This window comes from Acomys russatus, chromosome X (genome assembly GCF_903995435.1).
Source record: "Acomys russatus chromosome X, mAcoRus1.1, whole genome shotgun sequence".
In the NCBI taxonomy this organism is placed as follows: Eukaryota; Metazoa; Chordata; class Mammalia; order Rodentia; family Muridae; genus Acomys; species Acomys russatus.
In genome coordinates, this window is record NC_067169.1 from 82213508 (window position 1) to 82235487 (window position 21980).

General features: G+C 44.1%; 1 protein-coding gene across 5 annotated transcripts in view; it reads left to right on the forward strand.

The window, feature by feature from the left end:
• Nucleotides 1-21980, forward strand: part of Frmpd3 (FERM and PDZ domain containing 3) — a 151634-nt gene that overhangs the window by 68942 nt on the left and 60712 nt on the right. Inside the window, exons 1-3 of one of the 5 annotated variants that reach the window (XM_051141718.1) lie at nucleotides 8982-9132; nucleotides 12740-12842; nucleotides 15850-15895. The exons of 2 other annotated variants lie outside the window; for them this stretch is intronic. In XM_051141718.1, the coding sequence (XP_050997675.1) occupies nucleotides 8985-9132; nucleotides 12740-12842; nucleotides 15850-15895 (297 nt within the window). In that variant the 5' untranslated portion in view covers nucleotides 8982-8984. Of the gene's footprint in view, nucleotides 1-8981; nucleotides 9133-12739; nucleotides 12843-15849; nucleotides 15896-21980 lie in introns of those variants that run through there. 2 more of the 5 variants (XM_051141714.1, XM_051141716.1) reach the window with 2 other exon arrangements.

Genomic DNA, 21980 nt, shown 5'->3' on the forward strand with positions numbered 1-21980 from the left:
TTGGATAACTTCTCCTGTTTTAGTTTCATAAGTTGAGACGTCTTGAAGTCTTAAATCAAGCTGATGGGAAGACAGGGAAAAGAAGAGGAGCTATGAAATCAGCATAGTAGATGGTGAGAAGGTAGTGGCCGTACATCAGTTAAAATATGCACCAGAGGAGGCAGAGGCAGGTGGATCACTGTGAGTTCGAGGCCAGCCTGGTCTACAAAGAGAGTCTAGGACAGCCAAAGCTACACAGAGAGACCCTGTCTCAAAACAAAAGCAAAAACAAAAAAAAACAAACAAACAAAAACTATGCACCAGATTTGAGGCCGTTAGCTTAACATGAAAGCCAGCTCTTTAGGTTCTTTGAAGCTTCCTCCAACTACTGTAAGACTACATATAGTTGAGTTCAACAAGGGTGAGGTTTTATCTATCAATTCTGGCAGAAAGAGAGAGGAAGGAAGGGAGTTGAAAGTGTTTGGGAGAGGATGATCATAACTCAAAACCAAGAACTGGAGAAGGGGGAACTTGAAGCTAAGAAAGAGCCTGAAGGAGGAAAATAGTGAATAAGCAGGACAATTTTCTATTTAGAGAGCTAACACATAGAATTGACTCAGGAGAGAATGAGAAAGGAGATTTCCAGGGAATGTGGGAAGCAAATAGGTGATCGCCATGCATTCTGGTGACTCCTGAAATGGGAACTCTTTGGAAGAAAAGTGGAAGTACAGTGGATAGCATAATAAGTAGTGGGGAGTTATCACTGGAGATTTAGGAATCAGTACAGCAGTTGATGATGTCTAGGTATGCCAATGAAGTAAGTCCAATGGAAGAAGTTGTTTTCAGTGGCTTCCTCATTGCCTGGTAGGCACTGGATTGAGCAATAATGACATCAAAAGTAGTAGGCCCACTATTGGGATAGCTATTATGAAAACAAAATGCTAAACAGAAAATAAGTGTTATCTAAAGGAAAGTGGTATAGCCATTGTAGGAAACAGTATGGTTATTCTTCAAAAAAGTAATCGTAGAGTTCTCATAATATCTAGCAATCCCACCCCTAAGTTTTGTTAGTTAGTTTTTCATTGCTGTGCCAAATATTTCAGAGAAATAATTTTATTTTATTTTATTTTATTTTTTGAGAAATAATTTTAAAAGAGGATAAATTTGTTTTGGATCATGGTTTCATAGATTTCCATGTACAATTGGCTGATTCCACTGATTTTAGGCCCATGGCACAGCAGAAATACCGTGGAGGAAGGTCATAACAAAGGAAAGCTACATACAGTGTGGCAACCAGGAAACAGAGAAGAGAAAAGGGACAAGGTTGAATTTTTCCAGGGCACTCCTCTAGTGACTTCTTTACTCTTTCAAACAAGGCCCTCCCTCCCACTTTTTACCACCTTCCACTAATACCATCATATTACATATTCATCATGGGATCAATCCATTGATTGACTCAGATTCCTGGAATCTAATCACTTTCCAAATAGCAACCAAGACCCAGGGACATGAGCCTATAAGAAAAATCAAAACATGGGTATAATGCCCTAAAAATGAAATCAAGGCTCCAGTAGATATTTGTACATCTGTATTCATAGCAGCATTATTCGAAGTAACCAAATGTTGGGAGCAATGTAAGTGTCCATCAACAGATAAATAAAATGTGGCACATACATAGAATGTTATTGAGTCTTAAAAGGAAGGAGGTGCTGACCGAGGCTACACTATGGATGAATCCTGAAGACATTATACTCGCTGAAATATGCCAAACATGTAAATTTTTGTCTGTGAAGGGAAACGCATTCTGGAGATGGATGGTCATAAGAGTTGCAAAACAATGTGAGTGATTTTAATGTCACCAAACTGTACAAGTAAAAATGGCTGAAGTGAATTTCATGTTATATATGGTGTACCAAGATTTCTTTTTTTTTTTTTTTAAGACTGGAGGTATAGATCACATATGATTAGGAGCTAGAGTCCTCAGTGACCTTGGGGCCTACACAGAAAGTCTGTAGGTGACATTGAAGAGGGAGGAACGTTGGCAACAGGTATGTTTCTCAGAAGACTGAGGCATTTCAGAAGAAAGAACTAATGGCCTAGAGACACCACTAGTTAAGTACAGAGTGCCTACCTCTCCTGCAGGCTCTGAAGGACCTGAGACTCCAGACAAAGAGACGAAAACAATTGAAAAAAATATAAGCAACTTCCACTTAAAAATAAGGGACTAGGAGCTAGACAGATCTCTGACAAGCAGACAGATACATAAGAAAGGTAGCAAATTACTGAACTCTTAATCTGAAAACAAAATGGAGATTTCAGAAACCTCCTGATAAGTGATAAAGGCCTAGTAGGCTTTTTCTTCTGTCAGCAGAGCCCCCACCCCGACCAGCTGACCAGTCCTAAACATGTTTACCTGATGCTGTGGGACTGCCAGCTCACCTTTCTTTGTCTAAGCTGACCAATCCAAAATGAGGGACGAGGAACCATCCAAGGCAACCAAAACCACTTAAACCTTCCAGCCATCAAGGGGGTTGAATTTGGTTTTTTTTTTTTTTTCATACCGTGCCTACTAACATGGTAGCAGAAGAACAGGCAGGAAAGTGCTAGCCTCGAGGAATAACCAGGTCTCAGTTTGGGGAAGAAGGGGGCAGGCATTTTGGAAGAGAAAATGAAAGTATGGGAGAGTTTGCTGTTGACTAAAAGTTCCAGAGGGCACAAGGAAGGGGAGAGGCAGGTGGTATTAGATGGTGGGGAGGTCATTACACTACCCTTCTCAGCCCTTCTCAGCCAATGACTTCACTTTCTAAAGTTTTAGTTCCCTTTGAGCAGGAACCCAACACCATCAAATGAAAAATTCCAAAAGTAAACAATTCATGCTGTTCTATTGCTGTGAAGAGACACCATGAACAAAGCAACTTATAAAAATAAATCATTTAACTGGGGCCTTCTTAGAATTTCAGAGGGTGAGTCCATAACCATCATGGTGGATTGCATGGCAGCAGGCAGGCAAGCATGATGCTAGAGAAATGCCTGACAGTTCTACATCTGATCTGCGAGGTGGAGGCAGAGAGAGAGAAACTGGGCCTGGCAAGGGCTTTTGAAACATCAGAGCCCACCCCCAGTGACATACCTCCTTCAACAAAGCCACACTCCTAATTGGTCCCTAAACCAGTTTCACCAACTGGGCACCAAGTATTCAAATATATGAGCCCATGGGAGGCCATTCTCATTCAAAGCGCTACAAGTACACATTCTAGTTAGTCTCTTCTCATCTCATCCTATCTTGTCTCTTCTCTTCTCCTCCTCCCCCATCAGGATTCTCATTGTATATCCAAGGTTGGCCAGGCTGACCACAAACTCCTGGTCCTGTAGCCTTAACCTCTGGAGTATTGGGATTACAGATGTGCACCAGTAAAACCACCTTTTCTCTTATTGTTGTTAATCTCTTACTCTGCCTCACTTATTAAATTAAACTTTATCTTTGGGATGTATGTACAGGAAAATTGTGTGTGTGTGTGTGTGTGTGTGTGTGTGTGTGTGTGTGTGTGTGTGTAGAGAGAGAGAGAGAGAGAGAGAGAGAGAGAGAGAGAGATGTTGATACTGTCTTTGATTTAAAGAATCAGGTGGGGAAGTTGCCTTAGAATATATTCTCTATGAATAAAGGGAGATCAGTTCTGTGTCTAGTGTCCCCAGTGTCATTTACTGGTGTGCTGGCTTCAAAGATGACTCCTCTTAAAGACAGCACTGAAACAGCCCTCAATTCACACTGGAAGAACAGTCCACTGAGCCAATCTTACCACATTTTGAGAATCTGCTAGGTCCATAGGTTCTTCATTAAAAAAAAAAGACTGATCGGCAGACCTGGGTTCATGTTGCAGTTTCACATGGCTTATAGGTATATATTCTTTAGCTGGTTGTGTGGATCTCTCTTGCCCATTTCCTTATCTGTAAAATAGTCATACTACGGCTGTAAAGATGGAGGAGGTAATATGTGGATAGACTCTGGGACATGGTGACTCCTGTTAATTTACAGTACCCATCCTTTCAGCATCTAACTTAGCTGATTCCCAGACATCTTCAGCCACTAGGCTACTCCCTGGCTGACCAAATTCTTCTGTAGGGCCAGATAGAGTCCTATTTTTCCTCTTCTTGTCCCAGGGCAACCTTGCCTGTCTCGTTTCACAAGTTTAAATCTCTCCATATTCCTTCTTCAGATAAATCTGATTCAGCCATCCAGAGCACTGTTTACATAAATCAACATGTCTGTGATGGATGATAATGGGTTTTTTACTGTTTTGGTTTTTAGTATTTTTGAAACAAGGTCTCATTTGGCTGAGGATGTAGCTGAGCTGTGGCCTCTGTAGCTAAGGATGACCTTGAACTCTTGATCTTCCTGTTACTTTGTCCCAACTCCTGGGATTACACATGTGTGCCACCACCCCTGGCAACAGATGCGTTGGAACTGGGATTTTCAATGGCGCAACAAAACAGAGTAAAAACACCTCTAGCCTCCCACCTGACTGTGCTCCTCCTGTTGTCTAAGGATAATGTCCTTGCATCTCAAACTGTAGTCAGCAGTGACATCACCCTGGAGTGTGTCAAAATGTCAGTGCTAACTGCAGGCCTGCTGCCTCGGAATAACTTGGTAATACTCACATGACCCATGTGCACATTTAAATGTACACAGTAAGAAATGGCTAGCTGAAATGAGAGGTGAGGGCAGGCACCTTTACACGGGGGAGAGTTTTACGCCCAGAGGAGCTATTTCAGAGCTCCGGGGATAGGGCTCCCATTCCTGCCACCTGGAGTCCATGGCATCTCATAGGGACCCAGATGCTTGCCTGCTGTGCTGGAGCTTTGGAGCTTCCAGGAGACTCAGGCTCCAGTTACTGGAATCAGAGGGCTAATTGGCGCCACATGGCTCCAAATCCTGCCAGTTTCAAGGAGAATGACAAGACTCCCCAAGGAGCCAACCAAATGTAAAGAAAAAGGAGCCAAAGGCAAGGAGGGATGGAGAACTAAAAGCCAATGCCTGGAAATGTAACTGTAACACTTTAGTCCTCCTGCCCCCAAAGCATAAGAAGATAGAGCAATAGCTCAGAACCATTTCATTGCCCTGTCAGTTCATCTGTCTTTAGCCGCATCCTGCCTAGCAACAGTTGTTAGAGTGAACTCCACCTCCTGGTTTCTCTTTGGCCAGTGATGGAGGTCAGGTTAGTCCATAGAGGAATCAAGGTTTTTCAAATGTAGTCAGGTTGTCTGATAGTTGGGCCAGGAAACAGCTGTCTGGTTAATGATGAAACAGTGCTTTGTGGGGCTGTCTCTTGAAAAGGGTGTGTGGAGATCCCAAAGCTATGTGACATTGGGTGAAAGTTCATTTTCTGCTCCCTTTCTCTGTTCCTCTGGCCACCCTGAATAATGCTACCCGTAATATTGTCACCTCTACATTCATGTGATATACTTAACCTTCTAAGTGTTTCTCCTCTGCAGCCATGATCTCATTTCCTTCTCCCAACAACACAAAGTGAACGGGATCAGAGACAGGTTAATTATAATATATGCTGAGCATCCAGGCCTGGCCAGGACCTGGCGTTCTACTATTCACAGGGCTGGAGCCGTCTTGCAGTGGAAATGCAGGGTGATCAAGGGTCTCGGGGCTAGAATTGCGGGACCTGCCTAGGAGATTTGTCTCCAGCTGGATGATGGTTGTGCTCAGCTTCTGTGGGTGTCTGAACCTTCTGCCTTGAGAGCTGGGGGAGGGGTAGTCACCTCGCCTCTTTGGCAGGACTGATAGTAGCTGTGAGAAGATAATGAATGTGACAGTACTTTATCTCAAATGACGTAATAGGTGTCAATATGCAAAGAAGCACATGGACCTTAAGGGTTGTTACTATGAGGCAGATGGAAAAGGCTAGAACTTTGTCTTGGTTCACTGAATGGAGAGGGCCACCCTAGTGTAGGATGAGAAGATACTTTAGAGGCACTAGGTAGAAAAAAAAACCAGACAGAATGAAGGTGTAGTGTGTTTGGGAGGAAAAAACAGAAGAAAAATAACAGATGCTAAAAATAAAGCAAGGAGGGGGCTCATAAGTTTTGGCTGCTTCATTATTTTGTCAGAGTTATCCTGTTTTGGGAGACCAGAAGCCAAGTTAAAATGCCTAGTATCCCCAGGAAGGCAGTCACATGGCCCCTGGACAGCTGAGCTCCTCTCATCCATCACTGCTTGCCTTCAGTGACACTCCTAAGTCTTCAGACACTTAGCAAATTTCAGAGGGACTGGGATGCAGACACTGAAAAATGCAGCCCTCAGGAGGGAAGGAAGATTACAAAATGGCCTCCTGGGTCTGCTAACAGACTTTTCTCCCCTGACCCAAGATAGGGGAGAAGGTCTAGGCACTGTGAGGCATCAGATACTTGTAGATTTGAGAAGGATCCAGTTGGTGATAGTTAGTTCAGCTCCAACAATCCGAATGAGGAACCAAATGTGATTACAGTTCACCTGGAGACATGACTTTGGGGGGTGGAGAATAGCTGGGCCCCCTGTGAGAAAGAGCTTGGGTTCCCATTTTCCTCCACACTGTCTTTTCCTGGCCAGCCAGAAGCATCCCTCATACCCTCCATTGGCACCTTCTCCAGCTTTCCCGAACTTTCTCTGAACGTACATGGTTGACTTGGTTGTCAGGGTCACCTAGTAGTCTCAATCACGCTCTTGTGTGCTGCGGACCCTTGTCTTTTCTCTCCCAGCTAGACTGGTAGCTACCTCTTCCTAGCTAAAGACCCAGAGCTTCTCAGTGTCCTCAGGGATGGACTGTCCAAGGAGGGACTCAGTAAATACCCCTTGGCTGACCAATGTGAGTCAGAAGAATAAAGCAAAACATGTCACAAAAGAGCTTTCGGCTCACTGGTTGCTCTGGCTCCAAGAGCGACTGTTTTTATCAGCACTGGTAGTACCTCAAAATCCACTGAAGGCTGAAGTGTCCCCAGCTTCAGGGGAAAAAAAGGGAAGAGCAAATCTGGATTGTTAGTGCTTGGGGTGGGAGGGTGAATGTGGGACAGTAAAGGAAACATCCTCTACATCACTGCAGCCTCTTTGCTCCCCACACCAGGGGCTGTGCAGTCCAATAGGTTCTCAGTCATCCACCCTGCCCCAATGGGTACCCACATTGGCAACCAGTTTATGTCATCCAAGGAAGGGGCTTCTTATGGTTTCTGAGACAGGATAGCAGGAGACAAAGGCTCATTTGAGCAGCAGCCTCAAGGCTGAGGCAAGATGGTAGCCCAAGACAATGTTCTCTGGCTGGCTTTAAGGCTAAATATATGCCTGCCAGCAGAAACAGAAGTCAGAAAAGCACCTCAAAGAGCCCCTGTCTCCCCAAAACTATCTATCCAGGATAATAACCAAGCCACCTTCCAGCTGCTTTGTGCCTTTCATTTGTCTTACTAGGGTAGGAAGATGGGGGGAGCCAGTGTCTAAATTTGCCTTCTAGAGACTTGCCCTACCCTAGCATCCTTCTTCACCTGCCTATGGGATGGGAGGCAGTGTCCAGGCCCTATTGGGTATGGCTAGAGTACCTGTGCCTGGTTGTGTATAAGCACTGGCCTGGTATGATGGAGACAGCTTCAGGGGTCTTTGCTGGATTAGCATTTAGCTTTCATACCATTGTTCCAAATCTCACCTCCCCCACAAATAGTCGAAAGCTCGGCTCTAATTAGTTGATTCCCAATAAACAACCTAGCTGCTTGAACCCACCTGCCACTGAAGTATTTGGAATTCTTAGTTAGTCAACAATTACATCACCCTCACGGTGTCAACGCCTCCCACATCTTTTACAAACCTTGTGCTAGTTTGATTAATTAACTCCGAGTCCTCGGTTTTAAAGGGCCCTGGCTGGAACTTTCACTTTAGAGAATAGATATACCGAAGTAAAGAACCTAGGCTCACCTGCTATGCCTGAAATCCTGAAGGGGGCAGGGGAATTAAATCAGGTCACTAGGACTCTGATCCCCTGGACTCTGGCTCTCCCTCTTCCACCTCTGCCTGTGTTGCCCTTCTTCTAGACCATCACTCACTGTTTTGCTAACTCCCGTGTCCCTGCGACACAGTGTCTCAGAGACTCCACTCTCCCTAAACCTCCACTTCTCGGGGCTCTTCATCCAAATACTATACCCAGGCCTATCAGCCTAAAGAATGCCTCGCCCTGGCCCTTGGTATAGAAGCTTTATCCAGCGCTGTGAACTGCTAGCCTTCAGGAGCTTAAGTTTGTAGGCATCAAGAGAACAGTCTGGAATCTTCCCCAGGTGTGAAGGAAATGGTTTCCCTTCCCCAGCTTTGGCTGAGGTTCAGATCTGTCAGCAGCCTCAAGAAGAAGCTCCCCTCCTGGCCCACAGGAGCCATTTTCCAGCTGCCCCATTAAGTGAAATAAGTTGGCATTATGTACAATTGTGTAAAGTAATGGCCCTGAACATTAGCATGCTTGTTTATATCTGCCACCTAAATAGTTCTTTTTTATATATCACCTAATAGACATTAAAGTTTAAAATTGCACAAGGACTTCATGAAGATGGTCCCCGTCCTAGAACAACTTCACATTTCCTTTCCCACTTATTCGCCTTATTTTGTGGCCTGTTCCCTGGGGAGTTAGTTTTCTTTAGGGAGTTAATAGCCAATTAAGATAGGTGATAGCAGTTAACTTCAGAACAATACATTTGCATGTGGGTTTCTACTAGAGTCCCAACATCATAGAGAATGAGGGTGACTTGCAATTCCCCTGTCACCAGTTTCTCCTGAAGACAAGTAGCTTCTCCTCCCTAGCTCCCTTTCCACTCTAGTATGAGCTACGAGGTAGTCATCACTTCTGCTGGTCCCAAAGCATGTAGGAAATTAAGCTATGATCTCCCAGGTATCATAGCCAGAACCAGAATTGATGTCCTTCCCAGCTGATTTCAAGGCTTAGTTCCCTTTGCATCTTGTTTTGCTCCTGTCTTCCCCTTCCCCCAGTCATGTGATGCAGGAAGAGAGAGCAAATGATATGGAATGTGTACAGCTGCCAGCAGAGACACTGCGACAAGTGACCATTCACCGAGACCCTATATATGGCTTTGGCTTCGTGGCTGGCAGTGAGAGGCCTGTGGTGGTTCGATCTGTGAGGCCAGGTAGGTGTCCCTCAGAGGGTATCCCCAGACCCTGGCTTTTACTCCAATACCTAAGTATCTTCCTAGAAAGCAGAGATTCCAAGTATATGGGCTTACCAAATAATTTACCAAGAGTGGGTAAAGATTTGTCAACTAATGACAAACCATTCAGGTAGCTTAACGCCTGAGACAGAGACTGCAGTTAAGAGAATTTGGGGTAAAAAATTAAAAACCAAAACCAAAACAAAACAAAACCTTCCTTTTGCACAGACCATGCATAGGAGAGCCCTCATACCCTGGATGGCAAAGTACCATTCAATTTAATTCAACGCATATTTATAGAATGCCTGCTTAGCCCAGGAGTGCTTCAGGGAAGCACAAGACACAGACACAGCTCCTGTCCTCAAGAGTCTGGGGGCCAAAGAGATGGCTTAGCAAGTAAAAACATTTGCTGGGCAGGCCTGATGACACAAATTTGATCCCTGGAACCCACATAACCGTAAAAGGAAAGAAGTAATTCCACAAGGCTGTTTTTTGATGTCTGCACATACACGATTGCATGCGTGTATTCATACTCCTATGTCATGCACGCGCGCGCGCGCGCGCGCACACACACACACACACACACACACACAGAGAGAGAGAGAGAGAGAGAGAGAGAGAGAGAGAGAGAGAGAGAGAGAGAATATCTGATCTCCAGGTTGTGGAGACTCTTCAGGCAATAGGTGAGCTAGTGAAGACCAGAATTAGGACTGTGACCACTGGTGGGATGTGAAAGGGAACACAGAGTGAACTGTCTCAAGGCCAGACTGGCAGTCACAAAAGCTCCCATTGATGAAGCAGCTCCTATATTCTTTATTTCATTTTGTTTCCTTCGCACACAAAGACAGCAAGGTAACAGGAACTACTCCTGCTTTACAGATGAGGAAACTGAGGCAGAGCAGGGCCACTCAACTAGGCAGCAGCTGGACAAGGGTTTGCTCAGAGCCCAGCTGAGTAGGTGAGGGGCAAGGTGGGCTTGAAAAGGACTGCAAGGCATGAGAAAAGGAGCAAGTGTCCCGCCCCCAAGTACAACACCCCTCCCCCAAGTATAACGCCCCGCCCTCACGTGTAACACCCCGCCCCCAAGTGTAACGCCCCCGCCATTATGAATGACATAGATAGAGCTGGAGCACTGTAGTGTTTGACTCTTCTATGCATTGACAGAAAAGAGCTTTATTCTTGCCTTGCAAGGTCTGAGGCTTGAGATGTTTACAATAGTTTCTCACTCAGTCAAAAGGAGCAGCCCAGAGTACAAACTGGTCTTGCAGAAATTTGATGAATTTTGCTATCCTCAAAGGAAAAGGGAAAAAATATTTTTTTTTCCTGTAAGCACTCTTGAACTAGAGGGCACAAGCAAACACAATTCAATACAGGAGTTTGTGGGTAACCCAAGGCTCTTGAGTCAGTCATACAGCTGACAAAAGAGTTTTGTCTTCTGATCAGAAATCAAGTTTGTATTGGGAAGAACGAATAGGTAAAATACAGTATAACAATAGCCTACCAGGAACTCCTACTTTAACTTCAAAGTAAACAGGATTTGAAGACCAGAAAGAAGCCCTCCCTCCTCACATCCCTGAAGAAGGAAGGGAAATAGGTAAAGTAGCCTCCACCTAAGAGACAGCTTTTCATTTGGTTGGGGTTTTTTAATGTGTTTGTTTTACAGACAGAGCCTTGTGCAGCCCTGGCTGGCCTGTTTTCTGCTATGTAGCCCAGGCTGGCTTTGGACTTAAACAGCTGTCCTGCCTCAGTCTCTCCAGTGTTGGGAGAGCCCATGTCCTAGAGCATGCTAAGCAAGCCGTCCACCAACTGAGTGTCTCTAGCCCAAGATAGTAGTTCTCAACGAAAGTATGTAGAAGGAATGAAACAAATGGAAGGAACTGCCCCTTGGAAGATCTAGTAACTATCATTTATTCAGTCCTCACCAATAGTGATCAGCTAGTTATAGTCTTTGGTTTGTTCTAATTTTGAACAAGATTTTACACAGCCCAAGTTGGCCTTTAACTCCTTGAACTCCGGATCCTCCTGCCTGCACTTCCCAAGTACTAGGATTACAGGTGGGGGCTGCTTTACCTGGCTTGATCAGCTATTTTAAGTACTAGACATCCATCATCTCATTTATCTTCCCAACATTCTCATGATGTATAGGTACTGTCATTTTCTCAGTTAACAGATAAGCAACTGGGAGACATTAAAAGGCTCATTCAAGGTGACACCGTTAGTGAAAAGCAATGGCAGGATAAGAGTACAGTTCTTTGTGGCTGCAAATAGAATGACTGTCAACCCCATGCCCATAATTCCTATAGTCACTGGGCTGTCAGGAGGCGTGGCCTACTAAAGTCCATTGCTGTTCCATTGGTGACTCCTTCTGGCTGTGCTAGCACGTGAGTCCCTGCCTCCAGAGCCATTGGGATATACTCAGGTGATTCTTTTTGGTTTTGTACTTGGAATTGAACCCCATATATGCTAGGCTAAACTAAGTCCTCACTTCCCAACTGTCATCACCCACGGTCTTCACACAGGGTCATCACACAGGGTCTTCACACAGGGTCTTGCTAAGTCTTCCAGACTGGCCTCCAACTTACTTAGTAGCCCTGGCACTCTTGAACTTCAGGTCTTCCTGCCTGAGCCTCCCTAGCAGGTGGGATTCTAGGTCTGCGCCATGACGCCTGGTCTTGAGTGGCATATTTGTTATGTATATGTTTTGGGAGGTAAATAGGCAGCACACTTCTTTGTAGGATCTGGCCTTTAAAAATGTCCATGAATAACAATCAACGCCAGCTTGAGAGTGGAATGGATCATTTAGCTTGTCCTTGGGGTTTGAGCCCATGTTGGATCTAACTTCTTATTCTCTCCTGGTCTCTGAGAAGCTTTTCTCAAGAAAGAAAGAAACTTTCCTAGATAGCAGAGGCAGTGCAGCCTGCGGCCCTCCTCTGGTCTACCCTTTACCCTAACCAAGGCATATAGCTTTCCCACAGATCTGTTCTTAACCTCACCATTGGAGGTGGGTTTCCTGCTGCCTAAGGAACCCCATGCTTTGTTTACACACTTGTAGGGGATAGCATCTCTCAGTATTGGAAAAAGTTAAACCCTTTAAGTCTTAAAATCCATGCCCCTCTCTACGAGCATATGAGTGCCTAAGCCTCTCCCGAATAAATATGAATAATAGTCAAGTGAGAAGATTCCTCCCCCTGCTCTTGTCACTTGTACCACCTCCAGCAAGCTGGAAGCCATTCATTGTGACTAAGTAAAGCACTCAAATGAGACAGGAGTCTCTCTTCCTCCTTAGAGCCAAGGCAGTCAGGCACTCACAACAATGTCTGAGCTTGGGGCCTTTTGCTCTTATGCCGTGCTCTGCTAAACAGGCTATCCTCCATTCTCTCTCTTCATTCCTCTGTCCTCTATGGACAGAAGCTGGACCCAGTACAACACCTCTGCCACCATCCCTCAATCTGCATCATCTGCAGGCCTTCTCTGGAGTTCAATCTCTTTATTGGCTTGACTCCTTCAAGCCCTGCGGCGTTTGCCTAGATGTGCAATTTCCAGGCAGTAGCTCTGAGCCCTCATGCCTCTCTCCTCTCCTCTGCAGGAGGCCCCTCTGAGGACAAGCTCCTGGCTGGTGACCAGATTGTGGCTATTAATGAGGAGGACGTGAGTGAAGCCCCCAGGGAGAGGTTCATAGAACTCATCAGGTAACAGGGGCCTCTGGGGCCTTGACAGGAGCTGAGCAGTGTCCCCACCCCTGTCCCACCAGTAGCAAAGGCCTACATTCTTCAAGACCCTAGGGAGAAACTATCTGAAGAAATTCTGCTCTAGCCAGGGGTCCTGGCCACCTAGAACTGTGGGTATCAGCCAGTAAGAATCACCACAGGCCTCATGTACTCTGCCAGTGACTTGAGTAGACAAAAAGAAGAGCCTTCCTGCTCTGTCCTCCCCAACTTGTCTCTGCACCCAAGCCCTTTTGTTTTGGAATTTTGGAGTTCCTGTAAATGGGATGTGCCAAGTGACTGTTGAGAATTTAACACACACACACACACACACACACACACACACACACACACACACACACACACGCTCTCTCGCGCACACACAAGAGAGAGGGGGGGAGGGAGAGATTGAGATTCTATCCTCAGTGCCACTTTAATGTCTTCCACAAATGGGAGCCAGTGAGAAAGAAAAGTCACTGTCATTCATGAATTTAGAGTAATCACTCTATCTTTGCCCATCCCTTACATGCATATGTGCACACACACACACACACACACACACACACACACACACACACACACACACACACACACTCCTTGTCCCATACCACATGCTCAAAATTTTGTACAGTTTTCTTCATAAGAAACAACAGGATAGAAGTGAAAACTAATTTCAGTGTGCTAACCTCAGTTTGTGGGACTTTGGTTCTCTCTCTCTCTCTCTCTCTCTCTCTCTCTCTCTCTCTCTCTCTCTCTCTCTCTCTCTCTCTCCCTTACGTAATCTGACTTCATCTTCACTTCTGTCTTCTCCTGTGCTTGCTTCAGAGTGTTTTGCATCTACTCATCTTTTTTCAACTCCCCAAAGCCCATTACCCACTTGTTCCCAGAGATACTTCCTGATTTTCAGAGGCAGACTTTGTGTTCTGTCTTCAATACAATGCTTTCCTATCTGCTTGAGAGGTATTGGGATGCTCTGTGCTGAAGTTCAGAGTAGGCCTTCCTTGCCATACTCTCCAGTAGCTCAATACCTCCAAATTCCTCTGGTCCCTAATGACTCTTGTTTGTCTCTTCTTCAAGTTCAACTATCCATTATATTTCCCTACTCTTCACCACTGTGCCCTTCACCCTCTGTGACCACACCAGTATGGAAAGAACTCCTCTTTATCCCAGTTCTTTCAGCTAGGCACCTCTTTCTTTGCTTCTAGTGGATGTCTTTGTACCATAGGGCAAAGTAGTCCAATTTTGTGGGGGATTGTGGAGCTCCTTCAGTATGAAAACAAACCTTACCCTTTTGATAACTCAGGTGCTAATGACTCATTCATTTGTCCATCCAGTCATTCAATGAATACGTATTATTGTCTACTATGTACCAGATACTATTTTAGGCTTTGCAGACACAGCAGTGAATAAGAGACAAAACTTCTTGGCTTATTAGTATTTGCAATCTAGTGAAAAGATACTCCACAAACAGCGAGCAGGGTAAGGAATTGTATGTACAATATGTAAGAAGTAAATAAGGATTTTGATGGTCAGATTTTGGGGACACAACAGTGCAGAATGTAACTTTAAACACAGTGTCTAGTATTGGCTTCATTAAGAAGATGACATGTGAAGAAAGACTTAAAAGAGGTAAAGACATTAGAGAAAGAAGAGCTAGTGTAAAGATCCTTAAGACAGTACTGTGTTTGCCCCGAAGTAGGAAGAGGGGAGAAAATCCCCATGAGTCTGGTAAGATAAGGGAAGGAACATTGTAGAAAATAAGTCTAGATTATGAAGAGCCCTGTAAGTCCTTGCAAAAACTTGCTTTCTTCATAATGGAATGAGAAGAACTGGCAGGGACTAGAGCGGGTAACCATATGTCCCTTCCCTTTTCAAAACGAATTGCTCCTTGAAGATTCTCCCTATAATATGGCTCTTTGCTCTGGTAACTTCCTAGATCTGGGAGCTGATTGATCAATGAACTTTGCCTCAGCAAATGTGAGAAATGTTCATTAGAAGTCCTTAGGTAGGACACTTAGGCAAAACATGAATAACGAAAATCAAGGTAGATTTCATATTGTTGCTCCTGGTGGTGGTGGAGCAGGTGGTGGTGTTAGTTGAGGCAGGGTCCTCCTGTGTAGTACAGGTTGGCTTCAAACTCAGGACCCTTCTGCCTCTGCCACCTAAGTGCTAGAATTATAGGTGTGTGGTGTCAGACCCAGCATAACTCTCCCTGGATCCTTTTGTTCCTATAAACATTTGGAAAAGGCCAACAAGGAAAGAGAAAACTCCTTCAGTGAAAACTATTCCCATTTCGCTCAGTTATTTTAAAAGATTATATATTCCTGGGAGAGAATTTTCATACCCCACAGCCTCTTTGATCGTTGGCATAATTCTTGTCGGAAGAGTTTTGGATTCTTCATCCTTCTGAATATTTGCTATCTGGAGAGTCTGGGCTTCCATCTGTTGCTCCCTGGCTCTTATTTCTTGGTCCCTCAATTAAAACAAATCTGCTGAGTATGAGTCACAATGACCAAATGACCTCCTTTGGGTTTTTTCTTTGAGTTTCTCTTCTTGCTTAAATACCAAATTGCCAATAATCATCATCCCTGTTTCCCAGGGCTCTCTTGCTGTGTGCCCTTTGAGTTCTATAATTCAGGCTTGTAGTTTTCCTTGAGAATTTTCTAGTCTACAGATAAAAATTGTACCTAGGGTTTGGTGATTTCTACAGAAAATGTGAGAAAGAATATGAAAAGAAAACCTGAAAAATGACAACCCCAGAGATAATACTAATACCACACTGCTGAGCACCCGTGTGAAGCAATATGGATGATTTTCTGTCAGCCTCCACAAATGATGGGAGGCAAGGCATCCACGCAGAGCCTCAGATTACCCTCTGTCCTAATCCATATACCCGAATGCAACCCAGGGGAACATTCTGGTGTTGCTTCTTGTATGAGATGAATACCTACTGCATGATACACTGCTCTCCTGTTCCCTCTTTTCTCTGTAGGAGTGCTAAGGAATCCATCGTTCTTACAGTTCTGCACACTCATCAGGTGAGTGAGCCTCTTTGCCATCTGCCCTTCACCCTGCCTCCTGCCTTAGAAGCGATGACTCCATCTTGGAAAGCAGCAACATAGGATGGAAGAGGAATCAGAGACCTAGGAAGGAAAAGGGAGCAGAAAATAGGGCAGGCATGAGAGGCACAGATTTAGCAGTGAACTTCAACATGATATCCACTCCCATATCCAGGGCTGAAGATTTTGAAAAGGCTGTGCAAAGTGATGCTCTGTAACGTGTCCTCTGCTTTACCAAGTTAAGTTGCCCACTGCCTCAGTTTAGAGTTTGTTTTCCACCATGTTTTTGCTATACTCCACCTGAATGTGCCCATCCCCCATAAAGGCCTGGCAGGTGGTGGGTGCTACTTTTATTTATCCACATGAGGACTAAATGACCTGTGATATTTGAAGACCTGGTGCTGTATTTGAAGCATTTCCTATAAAATTGCTGGGATGGCTGGGGATGATGATTCAATGATAAAGTACTTGTCGAGTACACTCCCAGTACCACACAACCAATTAATTAAAAAGTGAAGTTATTCAGGGAGACAGAGGCAGGCAGATCACTGTGAGTTTGAGGCCACTCTGGTCTACAAAGCGAGTACAGAACAGACAAAGCTACACAGAGAAACATTGTCTTGAAACTATCCCCCCCCCAAAAAACAAAAACAAATGTGGGGGTGGGGGGGGCTGGTTCACACTGTTAATTCCAGAACGTGGAAGGCAGAGGAAGGTGGATTGCTGTAATTTCTAAGCCAGCCTAGTCTACATAGTCAGTTTCCAGCCAGCCAGAGTTTTATAGGGAGATACAGTTGGACAGAGCTTCTGTTTTCTCCTGATACTTTCAGTAGCTGGGTGTATGACCTTGGGTCTAACCTATAGATTAGAAAAGGGAATTGAGGTTTGGAGTTGTACAATGTTTCTTAAGCATACATTATCAGAATAATCAACACAAGTGTGCTAGTAGAAGGCAGACTCTCCACTTTCCCTCTCCTAGACTTTGGATTCCATCTGTGTCAGTTACTAGCACATGTCTCTACAGCAACCTTAACCTAGACCACAAATGCAGATGCAAACCTTCCAACCCTCACTCCACCTCCATTCAATCTGTCCTTTCCTAGTGTCACAAAACTTCCTGGTACCCCAGCACTGAGGGCCCAATCCCATTAAAGGAGCCGGAACCAAAGCTAGACCTTGAGAGAAAGGCAGGATTTCCCAGATAGCAGATACAAGATGGCAGGAAAGACTTTTTCGTGACAGACATGTTCACATGTAAAAGCAGAAAACAGAGCACTGGTGCAAGCCTGGGCTCACAAATCAAAAAGCATGGTTCAACTCACACCTGGAACCAGCTGCTTTGCTCTGTGTGCCCAGCTCTTTGCAGGCTTACACACACACACACACACACACACACACGCTAAGCACATACATACAAACATTCACACACTGCAACATTCACAACGCTCCAGGCAAATGGGCCTTTCTTATTTGCATTTCTCTCCCTCTGAGAAAACAAGCCCTCACCCTCTATAACTTGTCCTTTCTGCACTGCACTGCACAATGAGCAGTTGCCTGCTAGACAGTGTACAGTCAGTCCCTCCCTACCTGTCCTGTCTTGAAAATGGTGGCTAGTTCTACCCTCAAGGTGTGCATTTTGTAAGGCCAGAACTGACTGCTGAACCAGGAATAGTAGGCCACACCAGTAATTTCAACAGAAGGCAGAGGCAGGAGGATCGATTGAAGGGCAGTCTCAGCTACTTAGCGTATTCAAGACCAACCTGGGTGACATGAGACCCTGTGTCCACTCTCCCTGCTCCCCCTGGTAAAAAGATTTTGCTACTCTCATCAGAGGTACATGGTTACTCTGTTAATCTTGTCTTTTCAAATGTCACCTTCTCAAAGATGCTTTTCTTGACTAGCCTCCCCACCCCTTTGGTTTTTTGAGTCAGTGTTTCTCTGTGTAGCCTTGGCTGTCCTGGAACTCACTCCATAGACCAGGCTTGTGTTAAACTCAGAGATCCCCTTGCCTCTGCCTCCTAAGTGCCAGGATTAAAGGTGTGCGCCACCACACCTGGCTTAACTACCCTTTCTAAGTCAGCACTTACCCATCATTATCTCTGGCCTACTGCTTAAATTTTCCTCAAAGCTGAAACACTTTATTTTAAAAGTTTTTCTTTTGAACTAATTGTAGTTACAGAAAGTTGCACATTTAGTGTAGAGGAGGCACCATCACCTTGTATACTATATAGTCTGTAATGGTTACATCTTCCAGTACTATAGAACATAATATCAAAATTAGGAAATCAGAGCAATGACTCACTCCTGCAACCTCAGCACTTCAACAGTCAAGGAATCTTGAGTAATAGGCAGGCAGTTGATGTATTAGTCAGGGTTCTCTAGAGGAAGAGAATGTATAGAGTGAATCTATAGGCATATATAATAAACGAATATATACATATATATATATATATATATTCAGTTTAATCCTGGAGTCTGGTTATCTCATTAGTTTTCAGTATACACTGGAATCTCAAATAAGTACGCTCTCGTGCCAGTGAAGGAATGGATTTGTCAGTTAAAGCAAGCAAGAGAAGAGAGAGCCAGCTTCCTTCTTCCATGTCCTTTATATAGTTTGCCGACAGAAGGTGTGTCCCAGATTAAAGGTGGATCTTCCCACCTCAAAATATTTCATTAAGAAAAGATCCCTGCTGGGAAGTGGTGGCACACAGCTGTAATCCCAGTACTCGGGAGGCAGAGGCAGGTGGATCTCTATGAACTCAAGGCCAGCCTGGTCTATAAAGTGAGTCCAGCACAGGCAAGGCACACAGAGAAAAACCTGTCTCGAGGAGAGAGAGAGAGAGAGAGAGAGAGAGAGAGAGAGAGAGAGAGAGAGAGAGAGAAGATCCCCACAGGTGTGCAATGCAATCAATCACTTGGGTTTTAGTTCATTCCAGATGTAGTCAACAGCAAGACCCTGTCTCAAAAACAAAAACAAAAACAAATTACAACAACTAAAACCCACATATCATTTTTTCCCAGGAAATCAACATTGATCCTATACATATGCACACTTTCATGTGAATTTATGAATGGTACACTTAAACATCCACCAATACAATCAGAACACTGGAAAAGTCTACCACCAAAAAAGATTCCTTATGCTGCCCTTATGTAGACATGCCCTCCCCTCCGACTTCATCTGAGATCCCTGTTAATCACTAATCTGTTCTCTATTTCTGTGTTATTTCAACAATACCATGAAAATGGAACAATGTGGCATAATATCACATGGAACCTTTGGGACTTCGCTTTGTTTCATTCAGCATATTGCCCTTGAGATTCATTCCAATTGTGTGGAGCAATATTTTGTTGCCTTTATTGTAGACTAGTATCCCATGGTGTGAATGCACCGCTTTAGTTAATCATCCACCATTGAAGGGCATCTGGGTTGCATCTAATTTGAGGCTATTATGAATAAATCTGCTATAAACATTTGTGTTTCTTGTGAGCATAAGTCCTCATTCCTCTGGGATAAATGCTCCAGAGTGTGATTGCTGGGTCATATAGTAAGTGTGTGTTTAGTTTAAATAACTGCCAGATTGTTTTTCCTGAGTGGCTTTATCAGCTCACAGTCCCTTGAACTGTTATGTTAATATGTTTGTTATCCGTGTCCCTCATTAGAATGTCACCTTAAAAGGGGTGGGGACTGTTTTCTTGCTGTTATATCCCAAGCACCTGGCATAGAAGAAGTATTAATAAATAATGGTTGAAGGAAGGAAGCCCGGCTTCCAGCTATCTAGACAACCTAAGCTCAAAGTACCAGACTGATATGCAGAATGAAGACTCGAGCATTTCCCCCATATCCAGCCTAACCTTCCTCCCTCCCATTCCTCCCACATCTGATGCCACATCTTCTTCTCCACTTCATGGCCCCTTTGTGGTGGTCTGGCTGCTTTCCTTCTCTTCCTTGTGCATTATTTTTCAGTTCTTATTGCCCTTTTGACTATTCCTTTTGTGTTATTTAATGTCTCCTGTAATAATGCCCATTTCCTTTAAAGCCTAGCTGATTGTTCCTATCTTTCAAACAGAATTGCCCAACTAACCTGGATGACAGCTTCTAACTCATTCACTAATTCGTCGAGCGTTTATCAAATGCCTGCTATTCTGGCCACTTGTATAGGCTAAAAATATTGCAGCTCATCAAACAGACACAGCTCCTATCCTTGGGTAGACCACATTTTACTTCTTGGCTTTGTTCTCTCCAAATCCTTGGAGCATAGACGTGAGTAGGCACATACACAGGTGGTGTAATAATCAAACCCTTTAGAAACCAACCAATCTTGGAAGCCCCCTTTCTAGTTGAGCCAGAAGTTAACCCTTTGTCTGAGTTACATTTGTAAAATGTTCTCAAGGGAGAGGTCAAGTGGCATCTAGGAAACTTATGGAAGCTATTACTTACCAAGCAGTGTGAAAGAATATCTAAATCTTTAACAACCAATAGGGCTAAATTAGTACATCTCAACTGAACGGCAGCCTTGCATACATACATGTAAATTTCATCCTTCCTGAAACTCTTGTGGACAGAAATTTGCCCAGTCCTGGGATTTTATTTGTAACCTCCCAAATCAATATCCATGGTAGTTTCCTGGTTTCTTGTACATATGCACAGGACATGAAAATTTTGAATTGTCTGATACATAGTTCCCAATGGAGGTAAAGCTAAGGCAATGAGCAGTGTTTCCTTAGGCCAGCTCTCATGCAGTGATGCTCTGATGAGCTGGGCACATTGGTCATGCATCCCAACTACTGGGAAGCTGAAGCAGAATGATCACTATGAGTCTGAGGGCAGCCTTGGCTACCTAGGTCAGTATGAGGTACAGAGGAAGAGAGATGGATTTTAAAAGAGGGAGAGTAAGAGAGAAATTCCTAAAGAATGAAGACAGTAAGGCATAATGCAGAGTGGGAAATGCTTGTGCTGAAGGACTAGTTATCAGAGTCTGAATCCTCAGTCTAGATCCTGTAAACAAGGTGACCTCAAGTAAGACACTTAATAGTTGTGATTCCCAATTTCTCCTCTGAAATAAAGGAAAGAGAGTCTTCCAGCATGAGTTATTTTAAAACTTTAACATTATAATCTGTGTGAAATATTGGAGCAACTGTTCACCATGTGCTAATTCAATGTTTATAGCTGCATAGAACGACTATGCCTACCAATATTCAACTAAGAGAATCTTCTCTCTCAAGATCCAGTGAAAATGTCTTGACGACCCCAATATATGCTTAATATTACACCCTCATATCAAGCAGGCATTTAGCATTTTGGACGTGCAAGGAGACTACTGCAGCTTAATGGAATCTTGCTATGTTAAAGTTTGATTGCCAACTCTTCCAGAAGACAGCTCCTTGACAGGTCTAGTATTTGTACTAAATCCCATAGGTGATGCTGATGAGAATGGAATTTAAGAAACACTGGGCCAGATCATCTCTAAGGCTCCCCTGTCACCCCTTACCCCCACCCCGCACTCCAGCTGATAATTGCTCCTTCATTTGGCACCTGGTAATGGTTTCTGGCCCTGACGATTCATTAGAACCACACGAGAAGTTCTTAAAACCATTTGCATTCAAGTTTTAGCCCTGCCTAATTGAATTACAAGCTCTAGGGACAGGGGCCTTGGTTTTGGACTTTTAAAAAGACTCCCCAAATGGTTCTGGTCTCTTTCATTTAACTTTTTCCTCTTAACAGAATAACAGAATAAATTGTACTACAGCAGGCCAGTGTAGGAAGTAGTTTCAGAGGTCACCATACCTTCACCTCTCCTTCATGGGTATCCACATACTAAGGCTTTTTCTTTTCTTTTCTTTTCTTTTCTTTTCTTTTCTTTTGGTTTTCCAAGACAGGGTTTCTTTGCATGGCCCTGGCTGTCCTGGAACTCTCTCTGTAGATCAGCCTGGCTTCAAACCTATAGAGATCCACCTACCTCTGCCTCCCAAGGGCACCAGCACTTTCTTTAATCTTTTGATAACTAATTATATCCCCATGACTGGTTTTTAATCGTGGTATCTGTAGACTTATCTGATGGTA